This window comes from Alosa alosa, chromosome 1 (assembly GCF_017589495.1).
Source record: "Alosa alosa isolate M-15738 ecotype Scorff River chromosome 1, AALO_Geno_1.1, whole genome shotgun sequence".
In the NCBI taxonomy this organism is placed as follows: Eukaryota; Metazoa; Chordata; class Actinopteri; order Clupeiformes; family Clupeidae; genus Alosa; species Alosa alosa.
The window spans coordinates 3,248,259-3,263,258 of record NC_063189.1 but is presented as its reverse complement, the minus strand read 5'-3'; the positions used below and the strand labels follow the sequence as shown (position 1 = coordinate 3,263,258).

At 47.8% G+C, this 15,000-nt stretch overlaps 1 protein-coding gene across 1 annotated transcript in view; it reads right to left on the bottom strand.

Annotated features, from left to right (window-relative positions):
* fermt2 (FERM domain containing kindlin 2) overlaps nucleotides 1-15,000 on the bottom strand; it is a 62,903-nt gene that overhangs the window by 28,328 nt on the left and 19,575 nt on the right. Inside the window, exons 3-4 of the mRNA XM_048240460.1 lie at nucleotides 13,882-14,115; nucleotides 675-803 (exon numbers count right to left, since the gene is read on the bottom strand). Of these exons, the coding sequence (XP_048096417.1) occupies nucleotides 675-803; nucleotides 13,882-14,115 (363 nt within the window). The remainder of the gene's footprint in view (nucleotides 1-674; nucleotides 804-13,881; nucleotides 14,116-15,000) is intronic.

Here is a 15,000-nt window from a genome sequence, read left to right as displayed (position 1 = left end):
AGGAGCTTCCCTGTTGCCTGGGCAGCTCTGTGAGGGTCATCTGTGTCATCGCCACATTTCATTGGGATTCATACTGGGAAGCCCCAGCTCAAGGGTGCCAGTCCTGTTGCTAATGCTAACGCCCCTACTGAGCATTGAGAAGTGATGTGGCTAACAGTCCTGTTGCTAATGCTAACGCCCCTACTGAGCATTGAGAAGTGATGTGGCTAACAGTCCTGTTGCTAATGCTAACGCCCCTACTGAGCATTGGGGAGTGATGTGTCTAACAGTCCCGTTGCTAATGCTAACGCCCCTACTGAGCATTGGGGAGTGATGTGGCTAACAGTCCTATTGCTAATGCTAACACCCCTACTGTTGCAGAAACACTGACAGACATGATTTTTTCACTATTTTCTGTCTTTTTATTGATCAAACAACTAATCGATCAATCAAGAAAATAATTGACTATGAACATAACCATCAGTTGCTTCTCATGGTTACGCCCTGCCTTCCCTATCATTCTACACCCCTGGTCTGCCTCATGGGACAGCTGCATCCAAGCACTGAGGACCGTGTGGAACGTTCCCATCGTTCCTATCAAACATTCCCAACGTTCTTCCGATGAGCTTCTGCCTTACAGCTCTGTTCGCTGATGTGAGTGAGGCTGGGTTATTTTGGATTGTTTGTTTGTTTACCTGATCCAGGCGTGAGCAGGGGTCCCTCCAGTTCCAGTGGGTCCTCCTCCACCTCCTCCAGCTTCCTCTTCTTCTTCTTGGGGTCACGGGGCTTACGGAGCAGAGACAGCTCCTCCGGGTGACGGATATCTGAGAGAGGAGACGGGGAGGAGGAGGAGGAGGAGAGGAGAGGAGGAGAGGAGAGGGAGGAGAGGAGGAGGAGGAGAGGAGGAGGAGGAGGAGGAGGAAAGGAGGAGAGGAGAGGAGGAGAGGAGGAGAGGAGGAGGAGGAGGAGGAGACGGGGAGGAGGAGGAGGAGAGGAAAGGAGGAGAGGAGGAGAGGGAGGAGGAGAGGAGAGGAGGAGAGGAGAGGAGGAGAGGAGGAGGAGACGGGGAGGAGGAGACGGGGAGGAGGAGACGGGGAGGAGGAGACGGGGAGGAGGAGGAGGAGAGGAAAGGAGGAGAGGAGGAGGAGAGGAGGAGGAGGAGGAGACGGGAGGAGGAGGAGGAGAGGAAAGGAGGAGAGGAGAGGAGGAGAGGAGGAGAGAGGGAGAGGCCAGGACCAAAAGAGAGGGAAGAAAAGGAGAGAGGGAGAGGCCAGGACCAAAAGAGAGGAAAGAAAAGGAGAGTAAGAAAACATGAATAAGGGTGTAAGTAAGAGATAGAGAGATGGGAGAGGAGGAGAGGAGGAGAGAGGGAGAGGAAAGGAGGAGAGGAGGAGAGGAGAGAGGGAGAGGAAAGGAGGAGGAGGAAAGGAGGAGAGGAGGAGAGGGAGGAGGAGGAGGAGGAGAGGAAAGGAGGAGAGGAAAGGAGGAGAGGAAAGGAGGAGAGGAGGAGAGGAAAGGAGGAGAGGAGGAGAGAGGGAGAGGAGGAGAGGAAAGGAGGAGAGAGGGAGAGGAGGAGAGGAAAGGGGGAGAGGGAAGAGTGGGGAAATGACAAACGGAGAGAGAGTTAATCAAGGCTACATGCTTAAACTCACTGCAATGTGTGTAGAAATAAACAGACCACTTCTCCCTGACAAATGGTCAGCTCCTGAACCATTCCTGAGGTGGACTGCCTATGTGAAAGGGCTCTTTGCCTCTGCTCTAACCAACTGAGGATTCAACGCAGGAAACTGTGGAGAAGACCAGGCCTTGGTGATATATTTGCAGAGCTTAAATCATAGTTCAGGGACAAAACACTGGCTGGAATGAGCATCATGTAGCAGCTGCCTGACAATCAGTCGACCTAAGTTTGATTCCTGACTAGTGCTGGGCGGTATGACCAAAAATGTATATCACGGTATTTTCAAAAAATTCCCACGGTTTCACGGCATATGACGGTATTTTTTATCATGCATAATCAGATGTTCACAGCATTTTCTACAGGTTGAGAGAGGAATTGCTGCAGTACATTGACTAAGGATGGTCTATTTTACTGTCATGATGTAGAATAACTCCACACTAGTGGTAATGCAGTTTTGCATGGCCCCAGAAAATTATGCTGTTTACAAAGAGCCACTCATGATTCTAATGAAGAATCTAATCAGAATGCAAAGACAATTGCAGTCAAAATACAGAACTGTACTGTGCAAATTTATAATTTATTAAATAAAACCAATACAAAAAGTAGTGCAACTTGCAATAATTATACTTTTTTAAAACGATACAATTTAAAATAAAACCTCTCTGTTAATATGCTTACTCTGTCAAATAGGCCTATCAGAAATGTATTGTTATTGTGTGGTTTACATGACGTTAGTGGTAGGCTAACGTTAACTTCATGTGGATGTCTTGTTAGCCTGCCATGAGCTTCGTTAGTTAGTTCTAGCAAAACATTAACAAAAAGTTAGTTTTGGTGCACTGATGATCAGGATAATTTCTAACTAGCCAGCTAGTATGCTCAGTGCATGTCTATAACATGCTTTACTTGCTACCTGGATAATTTCAGCGAATATTCTTCAGGTGAGATGAATGATAAGAACATTAAACTTCACTGTGTTCGGTGGGTTGCTAACTAATGACATCACCTATTAGCCAGCTAGTTACAGCTGTTGAACAATCTCAATAGAATTTTCGTGACTTTAATCCTTTTCAATGCAGTATCCCTTAACGCTTTTCCTTAACTAAAGAAACAATTTAAGGTATTATTCTGTGCAACACCCTTTAAATAAACCCCTTACCTAAGGAGAAATTAAGCCTTAAGGGTCATAAGTACTTCAGGGGAAAACTTAAGGTGTTTTGTGTTTACCCCTCACTATGCAGTGGCACCCATGCGTATGCGTAGCGCAAAAAAAAGTCCCGCCTGAAACACCGTCGCGGCGAAGGCTCCTAACGCTAGGTAATCAAATACACCGGCATGGCGTATATTAAAAAATTCATATCATAACGAAAATATACACCGGTATACGGTGTGAACCGGTATACCGCCCAGCACTATTCCTGACCCCGCAGTTGGGAATCCGAGCCAACTTTAACTTCAATTTTATATCACATGTGGGTCACCAATACTGAACCACGTGTCATGGCACACATTAATTGACTTTGTTCGACCTCATATGTCATCGCTACAAATGTCCGCTGTCACATTTAAACACTGGAGCAGCTAGAGGACATAGTAAGCGATTATGAAATTACCATATAAATTCAAAGCCGTCATCGTGTGGCACATAGTAAGCGATTATGAAATCACCATATAAATTCAAAGCAGTCATCGTGTGGCAGAAGGCTTCCAGTCTCATCAGCATGCTCATCTTGCAATAGGAGCGCGATTATGGGACTGAATATGAGACATGCTGGGACAGACGCCCAGCTGAAACTTTCCACACAGCCTTCTGCAGAACCATTTTGGGGTGTACACCGTGATGCTTCCAATCTAACTCATTATCCAGACAGGCAGAGTCCCATTGTAGTTGGAGAAAAGGCGAAAAGGAGATCGAAATTCTAGTTACACCCACTTACCACTATGATAAAGAGTCCAAGTTCACAGGCAAAGTTCAATTAAAAAAACAAGAGAAACAAAAACAGAAAAGCTCGTTATGACCCGTCATTGGACAATCCATCCCAGCGTCTCCAAACTGAATCTGTGTCATATTTACATCAGGACAGGTCCTCTTTACCCTCCTAATCCGAATGACCAGAGCAAAACTGACCTGAACTGAACTAAATGACAGAGATGGAGGAGGGGGTTGGGAGTCTATGTGGACAAAACTGACCTGAACTGAACTAAATGACCGTGATGGAGGAGGGGGTTGGGGGGTCTATGTGGACAAAACTGACCTGAACTGAACTAAATGACCGTAATGGAGGAGGGGGTTGGGGGGTCTATGTGGACAAAACTGAGCAGGGAAATCAAGTACAGAGAGTACAAGGCCAAGACCAGACACAGACCTGCTGTGTCACCCATCTCCGGGAAAGAGAACAATTTGGGGCCATGCAAACTGCACGTTTGGAATAAACCTCGACACACACACACACACGGACAGCAGCAGACTCCACTGAAGGGGAGGCCAGGAAGAGGGGACACACAGACAGGGAGCAGAGCTATTTAAGCATCTTGCCAACAACGTGTGTGTGTGTGTGTGTGTGTAAGAAAGAGAGACACAATCACAAACAGCTGCAGGAATGAAATGGAAAATCACAAATCCTCAATCGGAATCCCTAGTCCCATATTTCAACTCGTCTCTTCTCTTTCCCAAATATGGGCCTCCATCTTCAGACAGCATTCACACACACACTCACACACATATTTTCAAGAGTAAACGGTAACCCAACAAATCATTCTAGCACAACTCTAAACCACCATGCAACCTAGTCCAGTAAATGCCAGAATTGCTGATGCCTTTTCTGGGGAATTTACTATCTGAGCTCAGGGCCAAAATGAACCCATCCCAAAATATGAGCTAACTAATGACACACAAACACACACACACACCTAGAGAGATGTACCTGTAACAGTCATGTACCTGTTTGGATGTCCGTTTGCCTCATAAACAAGGGCTGAACCAAAAAGCCCCAATTCAATCAGTAGCTTCACACACACACACACACACACACATCTTTCAAATGACCAAACCAGACAGAGCTTCAACGATCCCATTTTCCCCTCTTCCCTTGGAGCTGACGGTACGGAACAGGGAAAGACGCCGGGACACATCAGCAGCCGCACCGCTCCGCGCCACTCCACGCCACGCCACTCCGCGCCACTCCACTCCGCACCGCGCCACTCCACACCGCGCCACGCCACTCCGCACCGCGCCACTCCACGCCACTCCGCTCCACGCCACTCCACTAACTAGCCGCGCCGGAGAATTTATGGGCATAGCTGGGATTGCTGTCAGGTGGCGAGGAGACGCAGCCAAGGAAGATCAACAAAATGATGAATCTGCTGTCAGGAAATCCAGCCTAGAAGCTGTCAGTTTACAGTTTACTGTTATGCGTATCCAGAAAAAGAGAACTGGTGGGGTAGAAGAGAGAGAGAGAGAGAGAAAAGAGAGAGAACGAGCAGGGAAGTTGTTTAGAGGAAAATCTGCCAGAACTGCCACCTACTGTTCCGCTGTCTTTTGCTGCATTCCATCTGCCTTGTAAGTGTTAACTGGGAACTGGTTGCATCACACTCTAGCTGACCCCAACTGACTGCGCTCCGGTTGTAACAAGTCGTAAGAACTAGATGCTACCTGCTACCCGTTAGCAATTGTCTGTCTGGGACTGTTACAAGATAGCAATACTTATTCATAATGATGCACTACACAGTATTCTACACAAACAAAAGTCATAGCAATATAGCAACAGATAGAGGTTGGACACTATTAGCTCTGTGGTAGGTAGCGATGAACTTCCGTTTTTGTCTTACGGTGGGCAAACCCATTTCCTGTTCGTCGTCATTGCTGTCAAAAAGCACCTGAAGATGAGTGCTTCAGTTGTACCAAAACATGTGCTTAAGCACCAAACCTCCTTCACTCCTTATTCTGTGCAGCCACTGCGTATGTAGGCTGGTGTTTTTAGGAAAAAGCTGGAAGCTAAAATCGCTTTTATATCGACTTGAATATATATCGACGAGCAGATAGGTACACAGATTAGCTCCTACGGTTTTAAGAAGCTTAAAACACTCGCGTACGTTGTATATCTTATCTTTTTTTCTGTTTTCTGTTTGTTACAACAGAAGCACGCATCTTCGGAAATTGGTTTGCCCACCGTAAACCAAAAACTAAAAGTTTGTCGCTACCCAGTGCACAAAGCCAATTGTTTCTACGACTAATTTAATTTGACACAAATAGGAAAGGAGTGGTAATAAATAGCGTATTTTCCACGACACTCATTTACTGTAAAATGACGCAGCTGTTTTGGAAATTGACACTTCGAACGAGCTGACGAGGAGGAATTACGAGTTGGGGAGCATTCAAATTGCAACTTCCTACTCGTAACTGGGATAACGACCCACGAGTACAACTGGAACGCATCATTTGTTCCAGGCCTTCCCAGCGCGGGCTTGCAATACCGGCTGCGTGTGGACTGGACGGGACAGCAGGGCTCGGAGAGGAGTGCGTCAGAGCGGAGCGTGATGGAGAGGACAGAGAGTAAGAGCACAGGGCTCTGGCCAGGGCTGCTTGTTTAGCTTGAGTTACTAAAGCAAAAGCATTCCAGAGGTTTTAAGGACTACCAGATGGTGTATCTCTCTCTCTCTCTCTCTCCCCCTCACACACTTCTTCTCTACTGCTCCCTCGTTCTCTTACAATCTCGCACCCCCACTCCTCTCTCATTCCTCCCTTACATATGCACACCTCTGTCTTTTCTCTTCTTTCTCTGCCCCCCCCCCACCCACACACACAGACTCTCTCCTTCTCCATCGTTCTCTCTACATGCATACATACCTCTGTCTTTTTTTTCCCCCCCTCCCCCTCACAGCCCCCCTCCTTCTCTTTCGCTCTCTGCACACCTCTGTCTTTCCCCCCCCCCCTCTCCTCTCACAGCCCCCTCCTTCTCTATGGCTCTCTGCCCCCCCCCCTTCTCTATCACTCTCTGCACACCTCTGTCTTTTCTCTCTCCCGTCCTCCTTGTTGGCGTATGAGTCGGCTCTCTGGCCTTATACAGCCATGTGTGTGTGTGAGGCATGCTGGAGCCAGCGCAGCACAGTGCTCTGCTGTGACTAAGCTCCTGGCCAGGAGGACCTGAGAGGGGCCTACAGGGAACCAGTGCTGCACTCTGCTGGACCAGACTGCTGGTGTGGGTTCTGCATCTCCAGTTAAGGGGCATAGTGGTAGCATAGTGGCTAATAAACTGGGCTAGCATGTTATGGGACAGTGGTAGCATAGTGGCTAATAAACTGGGCTAGCATGTTATGGGACAGTGGTAGCATAGTGGCTAATAAACTGGGCTAGCATGTTACGGGACAGTGGTAGCATAGTGGCTAATAAACTGGGCTAGCATGTTACAGGACAGTGACATATTGGCTAAGAAACTGGGCTAGCATGTTATGGGACAGTGGTAGCATAGTGGCTAAGAAACTGGGCTAGCATGTTACGGGACAGTGGTAGCATATTGGCAATCGATCGATCGATAGATAGATAGATAGATAGATAGATAGATAGATAGATAGATAGAGAAAATTCAAGATAGATACTTTATTGATCCCCAAGGGGAAATTCAAAGATTTCTTCAATTGAAGAACTGGACTAGCATGTTATGGGACAGTGGTAGCATAGTGGCTAAGGAACTGGGCTAGCATGTTACAGGACAGTGGTAGCATAGTGGCTAAGGAACTGGGCTAGCATGTTACGGGACAGTGGTAGCATAGTGGCTAAGGAACTGGGCTAGCATGTTATGGGGCAGTGGTAGCATAGTGGCTAAGGAACTGGGCTAGCATGTTATGGGACAGTGGTAGCATAGTGGCTAAGGAACTGGGCTAGCATGTTATGGGACAGTGGTAGCATAGTGGCTAAGAAACTGGGCTAGCATGTTACGGGACAGTGGTAGCATATTGGCGATAGACCACCATTGTGCCCTTGAGCATTGCACTTCACCCGTTGTTGCTCTGGGGAGCCCTTGTGATAATTGACATAAAAAAAATTACTTTGGATAAAAGCAACAGCAATTAATAAGTACAAGTTTGGATTTCCAGCAGGTGCTCTGACACTCTGCATGGAGATTAAGGTGGTTCTAGGTTCTAGCTTTTCCGCTTTTGGAACTGGAACTTTTCTTACTGGAACCTTGCATTCTCATCAAAAGCACCTCAAATGATACCCATACACCCGTCATATGCAAAAACGCCAACCATCTTAAAGGGGACAGGGGTTGTCCTGTGAGGAAATTTGTTCTCTGCATTTTACCCATCCAGGTGTAGTGTGCACACATTCATACACACACACACTTGGAGCAGTGAGCTGGGAGCCCACACACACTAAGAGTACACCTACACATCCGGAGCAGTGGGCAGCCCTTAATCCGGCGCACGGTAGCAGTTGGGGGTTAGGTGCCTTGCTCAAGGGCACCTCATCCATGGATGTGAATGTGGGAAAGCTGTTTTAATCCCTCCCCCCACCCACATTTTTCCTACCAGTCAAGGATTGTATCGGCCACCCTTCGGTCACAAGTCCGATTCCCTAAACAGTAGGCCACAGATGCCCTGGATCTTATCCCCTGGAGAAAACAATACTCAGCAGTGAATAACAAGAGAGCTTTCATAAACCTGTTCTGTCACAACAAATGTCAGGCCTGATGATGATATCCCTCACTTTCTATGATGCAAGAGTTGTATTGGACCCTGTTTGCAGGTTGACGGCATGTTGTGAAGTTTACAATGTGCTCAACTGAACATGTTTACTAGCCATGTCTGGCCAACACGTCCTCGTTTACTAGCCATGTCTGGCCAACACGTCCTCATTTAGGGGAGGAAGGGAGCGGGAACACCTGCTGGAGCTGTGTGTGTGTGTGTGTGTGTGTGTGTGTATTGACAGAAGTCTGGCACGCATGTGGGGAGTGTATCATGCCACCCTTACCCCTGGCACCTGCCACAGGAGGAAAATAGACAGAGAGAAAGAGAGGAGAGAAAGGGAGAAAGATATGCTTTTCATCTGTACATGAAAGGGAGGGAAGAGGCCAGGCCGTGCCTGGAGGAGTGCCAACGCTAGCTAGCGTGACATGCCAAAACAATGGGTGGGCGTGCGGGTGAGAGAGAGTAAGTGAGCGTGAAACAGAACCTGGCTGGCGCTACCACATGAGGGGGAGGAGATGGCGAACACACCCTCCTAGTCTCCTTCTGACCAAAAACAATGGGTGTTGTCTTTTAGGTTGGCAATCACATTAGAAGAAAAAAAATAATAAAACACAGCAACTACTTGCCGAAATGAATGAATCTCATGAAAGGAACAAGAGACAAGATGTGTCCAAATGTGTCCAAACACGCTGAAATCAATAACTTCCTGCAGGGTCACTGCAGCGCTAATTCCAGCAAAGTCCTTTTAGGCAAGTCCCTCCACTCGGCGGCCATATTGCAACGCTTTTTAGGCACTCATCGGGCATCCTATTCGGCAGAAATGTGCGTGTGCAAGGCTTCACAACACCAACCAGTAGTACTCGGCGAGTTCACAACACATGATTGGCACGATGTCTTCACAACACACCATATGATTGGCTCAATGTATTCACATGTCGACGTTTTGAGAACGGCCATATTGGTGTTACAAACTAACCCCATGCATTTCTATAGAGGACTTTTTGAGTGCTGTGTCTCCTCATTAGAAAGCCTTCACTAGGCTTCAGGAAGCAGGCAGTGTAACATTAATTACTGGGAATCAAATGACTGCTCTCAATTCTCAGAGTCTGACTTGAACAACACAGAGCTGATTGAATCAACTGCACAGCAAATTTTAAACTTAATTGATGTGAACGAGTGAGGAGCTTTGACCTCTGAAAAGTCTTTCGAAACCCACAATTACCTTGGCCGCATGTGATTGTGAAGTAATGGTATTAAAAGACATAACATGCCTGATTGAATTCATCCATTGTTTTGCTTTCAGTTAATACTCCATTAGTGGTTATGGCACATGGAGTCTCATCCAATCATGTTAACTTATTTATTATCAGTGAAAATCTTCCATAATCTACATCGAACCCAGGGCTTAAAGGAATGAACACTTCTGTGCCTGAAGCTATCAGACATCTATGAGGACGTCATATATACTGTAGTCTACCGTAATTGCAGACTCACGCCTGAATACTTTAAGCCCTGCAAACCACCTGCTGAAGATTTAATGGGTGATTTGATCCAAAACCTGATGGAACAGCAAAGGACTCATTTACCAACCAATAACTGTACAACCAATGACTAAAAAAATACAATGGGACAGCACACACAGTCAAACCTGAGGCCACTGGAAGGAACTAAAAAATCTAAACCCATCCTGTATGTCTGTCTCTGATCCTCTGTTCACCTCAGAGCGAGAAAGAGTGAGAGAGAGAAAAATACAGAAATACCTGAAAAAAGAGACACCTATACCTTTAAGGGATGAGTGTTGATCCCTTTCCACTGCAGAGATAAAGAGCAACATTATTTTAGTACTGATGCACATCTATGTGTGCTGCAGCTACAGGCCTTGGACTGAACAGAGAAATCCACTCAGTCTCCATTTCAATCTCTCCTCTCTGTAAGAGACAGACCTCCTCCTTGGCCAACTAGGAAGACATTAATCACTGACCACAGGCCTGGTCAGCAGCCAGAGCCAATGAGGAAGATTTATCTCTCCAAATTAGGTTAATGCCAATGAATAACCTTTTACAACAAGCCCACTGGCTCCCATGCTGAAGACGCTGGACTCAGTCTCTGTTGGTCAGACGGGGAAATGTGTGCTGGCCCTCCCTCTGACACCGAGAAAAACAACCGGCTCAGGTGTCCTCCTGTGACACTGACATGCCACTCGTTTGGACTCAGGGCTTTACGTGCATACACACACACACACACACACACACACACACACACACTCTGTTAACTCCTGAGAGACAGGCCATTGTGATGGAGAATGATTGAGAGGGATACCCTGAGGCCTTGAAGCAGTGCGCTCTCACACACACACACACACACACCACTAACACTCAAATTGATGGTAATGCTAACTCTCTCACTCTTTTGCGCGCTCACACACACACCCCAACTGTCAAGTGCCTACAGACACCCAAGCTCCAGGTTCTCACACCTGGACCGTAGATGGACCAACCATCCTGTAACCAACTCCCGCTACCCTATTCCTTGTCAACACACACACACACACACACACACACACACACACACACACCCCCTTGGCCATGACTTCCAAAGACAAAACACTCCCACACATGAACCTGACGTGGTTTCTCCGGCAGACTCTGGGAAACTCAAGGATCCATAATTGCAGTAAATGACTGCTGGCAGAGATGCAGCCTCCTTCAAAGTGGGAGTTTAGTACTGAGAGGGAAACACACACACACACACACACACACACACACACCCTTGGTCTTCCTCTCCTCTCCATACAACAGTGCTTTAGTAGGGAATGCAGCGATTTTATGCTCATTAATATTTCTGGAACATTCCAAACTGTTTTGAGAACAGTGCGAGTCCTACGACAGTGTTGAAGGAAATGTGATCCTGCAAAATAGCAGCTGGTTGTGGTAATGAACCTGTGCCGGACACACGCCACACGCGGTCCGGCTCGGCGCCAGAATCAGTAGCATTCTTGGCTGCGTGACTTGTATGTGTGCACTCAGACATTGCTCCTGCATGACCACTGATTCAGAAGGAGGAGAGAGACTGGAGGAAAGGAGAAAAGCACAGTTCTCAGAGAAATCCATCAGAATGTGTGTGTGTGTGTGTGTGTGTGTGTGTGTGTGTGTGTGTGTGTGTGTGTGTGTGTGTGTGTGTCTGTGTGTGTGTGTGTGTGTGTCTGTGTGTGTCTGTGTGTGTGTCTGTGTGTGTGTCTGTGTGTGTGTCTGTGTGTGTGTCTGTGTGTGTGTGTCTGTGTGTGTGTGTCTGTGTGTGTGTGTCTGTGTGTGTGTGTCTGTGTGTGTGTGTGTGTGTCTGTGTGTGTCTGTGTGTGTGTGTGTGGACGAGCATGGTGTGTGTGATATCTTGGGATACTGAGTGGCCATTGTCTCTCCCACAGCTGCGTGTAGAAATCGAGAGTACTCTCGGTCCTTTCTGTGAATCTATCTCCGTCTCTGTCTGTCTGTCTGTCTGTGTAACTGACTCATCTGTGTGTGTGTGTGTGTGTGTGTGTGTGTGTGTGTGTGTGTGTGTGGAACTCTGGCCAGCTGGACAGAAAAAAGCTAACTTCCTGCCCCCGTTTGTGTTCCAAGGTTGTTTCAGGTGTAGGCGCCGAGGGTTTACAGGAAATCAAAACAGAGAGTCCGGCCAGAGACAACGCTGAACTAATACAGCGTGCCTGGATTACCCATGATGCAGCACTCCCCAGCCCGGCACAGCTTGAGGAACCATCAGCTGCTTTTCACAGGGACGCTGTTCTCGGGGCTCAGATGGAAAGAGAGAGGAGAGGGTTCCCCATTAGTGAACACGACCAAGGCCCTCTTCAGACACCGTAAGTCACCGAGCGACTTTCCCAGAATGCAACACGAAGCTCTGCAGGGCTAAAATAGATTTATCAAGGCCGAGGTAGAGGCACTCCTAATGCTGCAGCTTGTTCATTTACAGAATGAATGTCAACACCGAAGTGGGTTATTTATACATGCTGTTTTCATAGCCCAGTGTGAGTTTATTTATCATTCGTTCCTGATTAGAGAGGATGACCGGCCGGTTGGACCAAGACGGCCCACGCATGCATAAGTAAGGCTTTGTTTATCGAAAACAAAATCAGTCAAGAGTTTGAGAATCAACAAAACAAAGACAAAACTCCCCAAATGAAACGCTTGCCAACGAGCGAAACGAAGCTGCACCTGCATGCTAACACTACTCAGCTCATGGGGGTCAAAGGTCATCATGGTCAACTGCTTGACCTTGTAGCCTCTACTCAGAGTGCCCTTTAGTACACTGCTAAATATTGAAAGAGGCAGAACCTCACCTCTAAATGCCTGTTAAGACCCTGCTTGCTAAACATGGACACGGCGTAAGAGGTCATTAGCTGGCTAGATTGATAGCTGGGTACGTGTTTAGCGAACAGGAGTCGGACACGCGGGTTTTGGCTTCGGTCATGCAAGGATACGGCCCAATCAGTGGGCAGGCAGACTGTCCTGCGTTGCGCTGCGTGTTTGTTTGATAAACAGGACAGGACGACGGAGAAAGCAGCACAACAAAGGAGGGCCCGTCATCTGAAAAGCGGCGGCCATTTTCCTCCCTTCCCCTCGCGCTGTCAAATATAGCGCCTCAAGAGCGCAGAAGGGCAAACACAAGGCTATACGTGACGCACGCACACACACACATATGGCAGCCACCCAGGTCCTTGTTTGCCTGCTCATAGGAGACAAGATTAAAAGCTGTGTGTGTGTGTGTGTGTGTGTGTGTGTGTGTGTGTGTGTGTGTGTGTGTGTGTGTGTGTGTGTGTGTGCTTGCATGTGAGTTTGTGTTTTTGTGTGTGCGTTTGAATATCTGTGTGTGTGTTTGAATATCTGTGTGTGTGTGTAGCCTCGAGGTGTGTGTGTGTATGTGTATGTGTGTGTGTGTGTGTGTGTGTGTGTGTGTGTGTGTGTGAGCGCACACATGTGTGAGGGGAGTGTTGAAGAGTGACATGAGATTTAAAGTGAAGGTCAAGTGGTCATTAAACAGCTAAGTCAACATCATGTGAGCATATGCCCATCACTGTGGTCTCCCATTCAGGAACCCGGTCGCTCTCCAAATACCCTGCTAGGAATGATCTGCGTTGGGTGGCATTTCAAGTGGCAATAACAAAGACTGATCGGGGCAAAAAAATGCTAGCTTGTGTGTGTGTGTGTGTGTGTGTGTGTGTGTGTGTGTGTGTGTGTGTGTGTGTGTGTGTGTGTGTGTGTGTGTGTGAGAATGGCTATCTGGGTGCTGTGGTGGGACTGGCCAATGAGAGTTGCGACTGTGACTGATCCGTGGAAGCGTTGTATTAAATCTAGTCCAGATGTGGGGCAAATACTGTGTGTGTGTGTGTGACACGTGTGTGTGAGAGAGTGTGTGTGCGTGCGTGTATGTGTGAGAGAGTGTGTGTGCGTGCGTGCATGCGTTTGTGTGTGTGTGTGTGTGTGTGTGTGTGTGTGAGAGAGTGTGTGTGAGAAAGTGTGTGTGCATGCATGTGTGTGTGTACTCACTGAAGGTTTTGCAGATGTCGGAGACGGCCTTGAAGACGCGGTCGGAGAAGTTGACCTTGACCCTCATGTGGCGCATGTTGGGCAGCTGCAGGCGCAGCAGCTTGTGCTGGGGCGTGAAGAGCAGCCGTGCGTCCGCCTGGATGCCGTACTTGTCCAGCGTCCAGTGCGTCTTCAGCAGCCAAGTCTTCTTCTTCTCCCACCACAGCGCATGGTCTGACCAGTCCTTCTTCACATCTGGGACACACACAGGACAAAAACACACACACACACACACACACACACGGTTAAAGGGACATTTGGACTTTTACACACACTCAAACAGAACGGAGATCACAGCCTGTGGTCTGACCAGTCCTTCACATCTGAGACACACACAGGACAAACACACACACGCACACAAATGTATTCAGAAATGGAAAGCCTTTATTATGAGCGAGACAACACGAGGAGGCAGACGCAGCACGGTGAGGACAAGAAGGCCAATGAAGTCAGTGAAATCTGACACAGTGACATGGTGGACATGTGGGGGTGTGGAATCAGTACAGCAGCGCAGCAGGACAAAGCCACAGCTAGCACAGAAGAGACGTTATACAAATACCAAACTCAAGGAGGGAGAGAGAGAGAGAAAGGTCCCCCATCAATACCCTTTCAGCTGGTGGAACAGCTGGAGTAATGTGAGGAGTGTGTGTGTGTGTGTGTGTGTGTGTGTGTGTGCGCTGGTGGAACAGCTGGAGTAATGTGGGGAGTGTGTGTGTGTGAGTGTGTGTGAGTGTGTGTGCTGGTGGAACAGCTGGAGTAATGTGGGGAGTGTGTGTGTGTGTGTGTGTGTGGGGGGTAGGACCAGCGAGAGGGGACAGGCGTAGGCATGACGGGACATCACCAAATGGCCTCAGCAGGGGTTGCATGAGTCTGTCCTAGCCCCTCCACCTCGTTAATCTTGCGAAGGAAACTAGCATCATTTCATTAGGCTTATTCATCATCATTATCTTGCAAAATGCAAAATAGAAACATCACAATTGGCCAGACATCAGCGCTAACGTATAAGGATACGCCAATCTGATGGATTTCCAGGGCATGAGGCGAGGACACAGGACACAGGACGAGTGTACATGGCGTAAT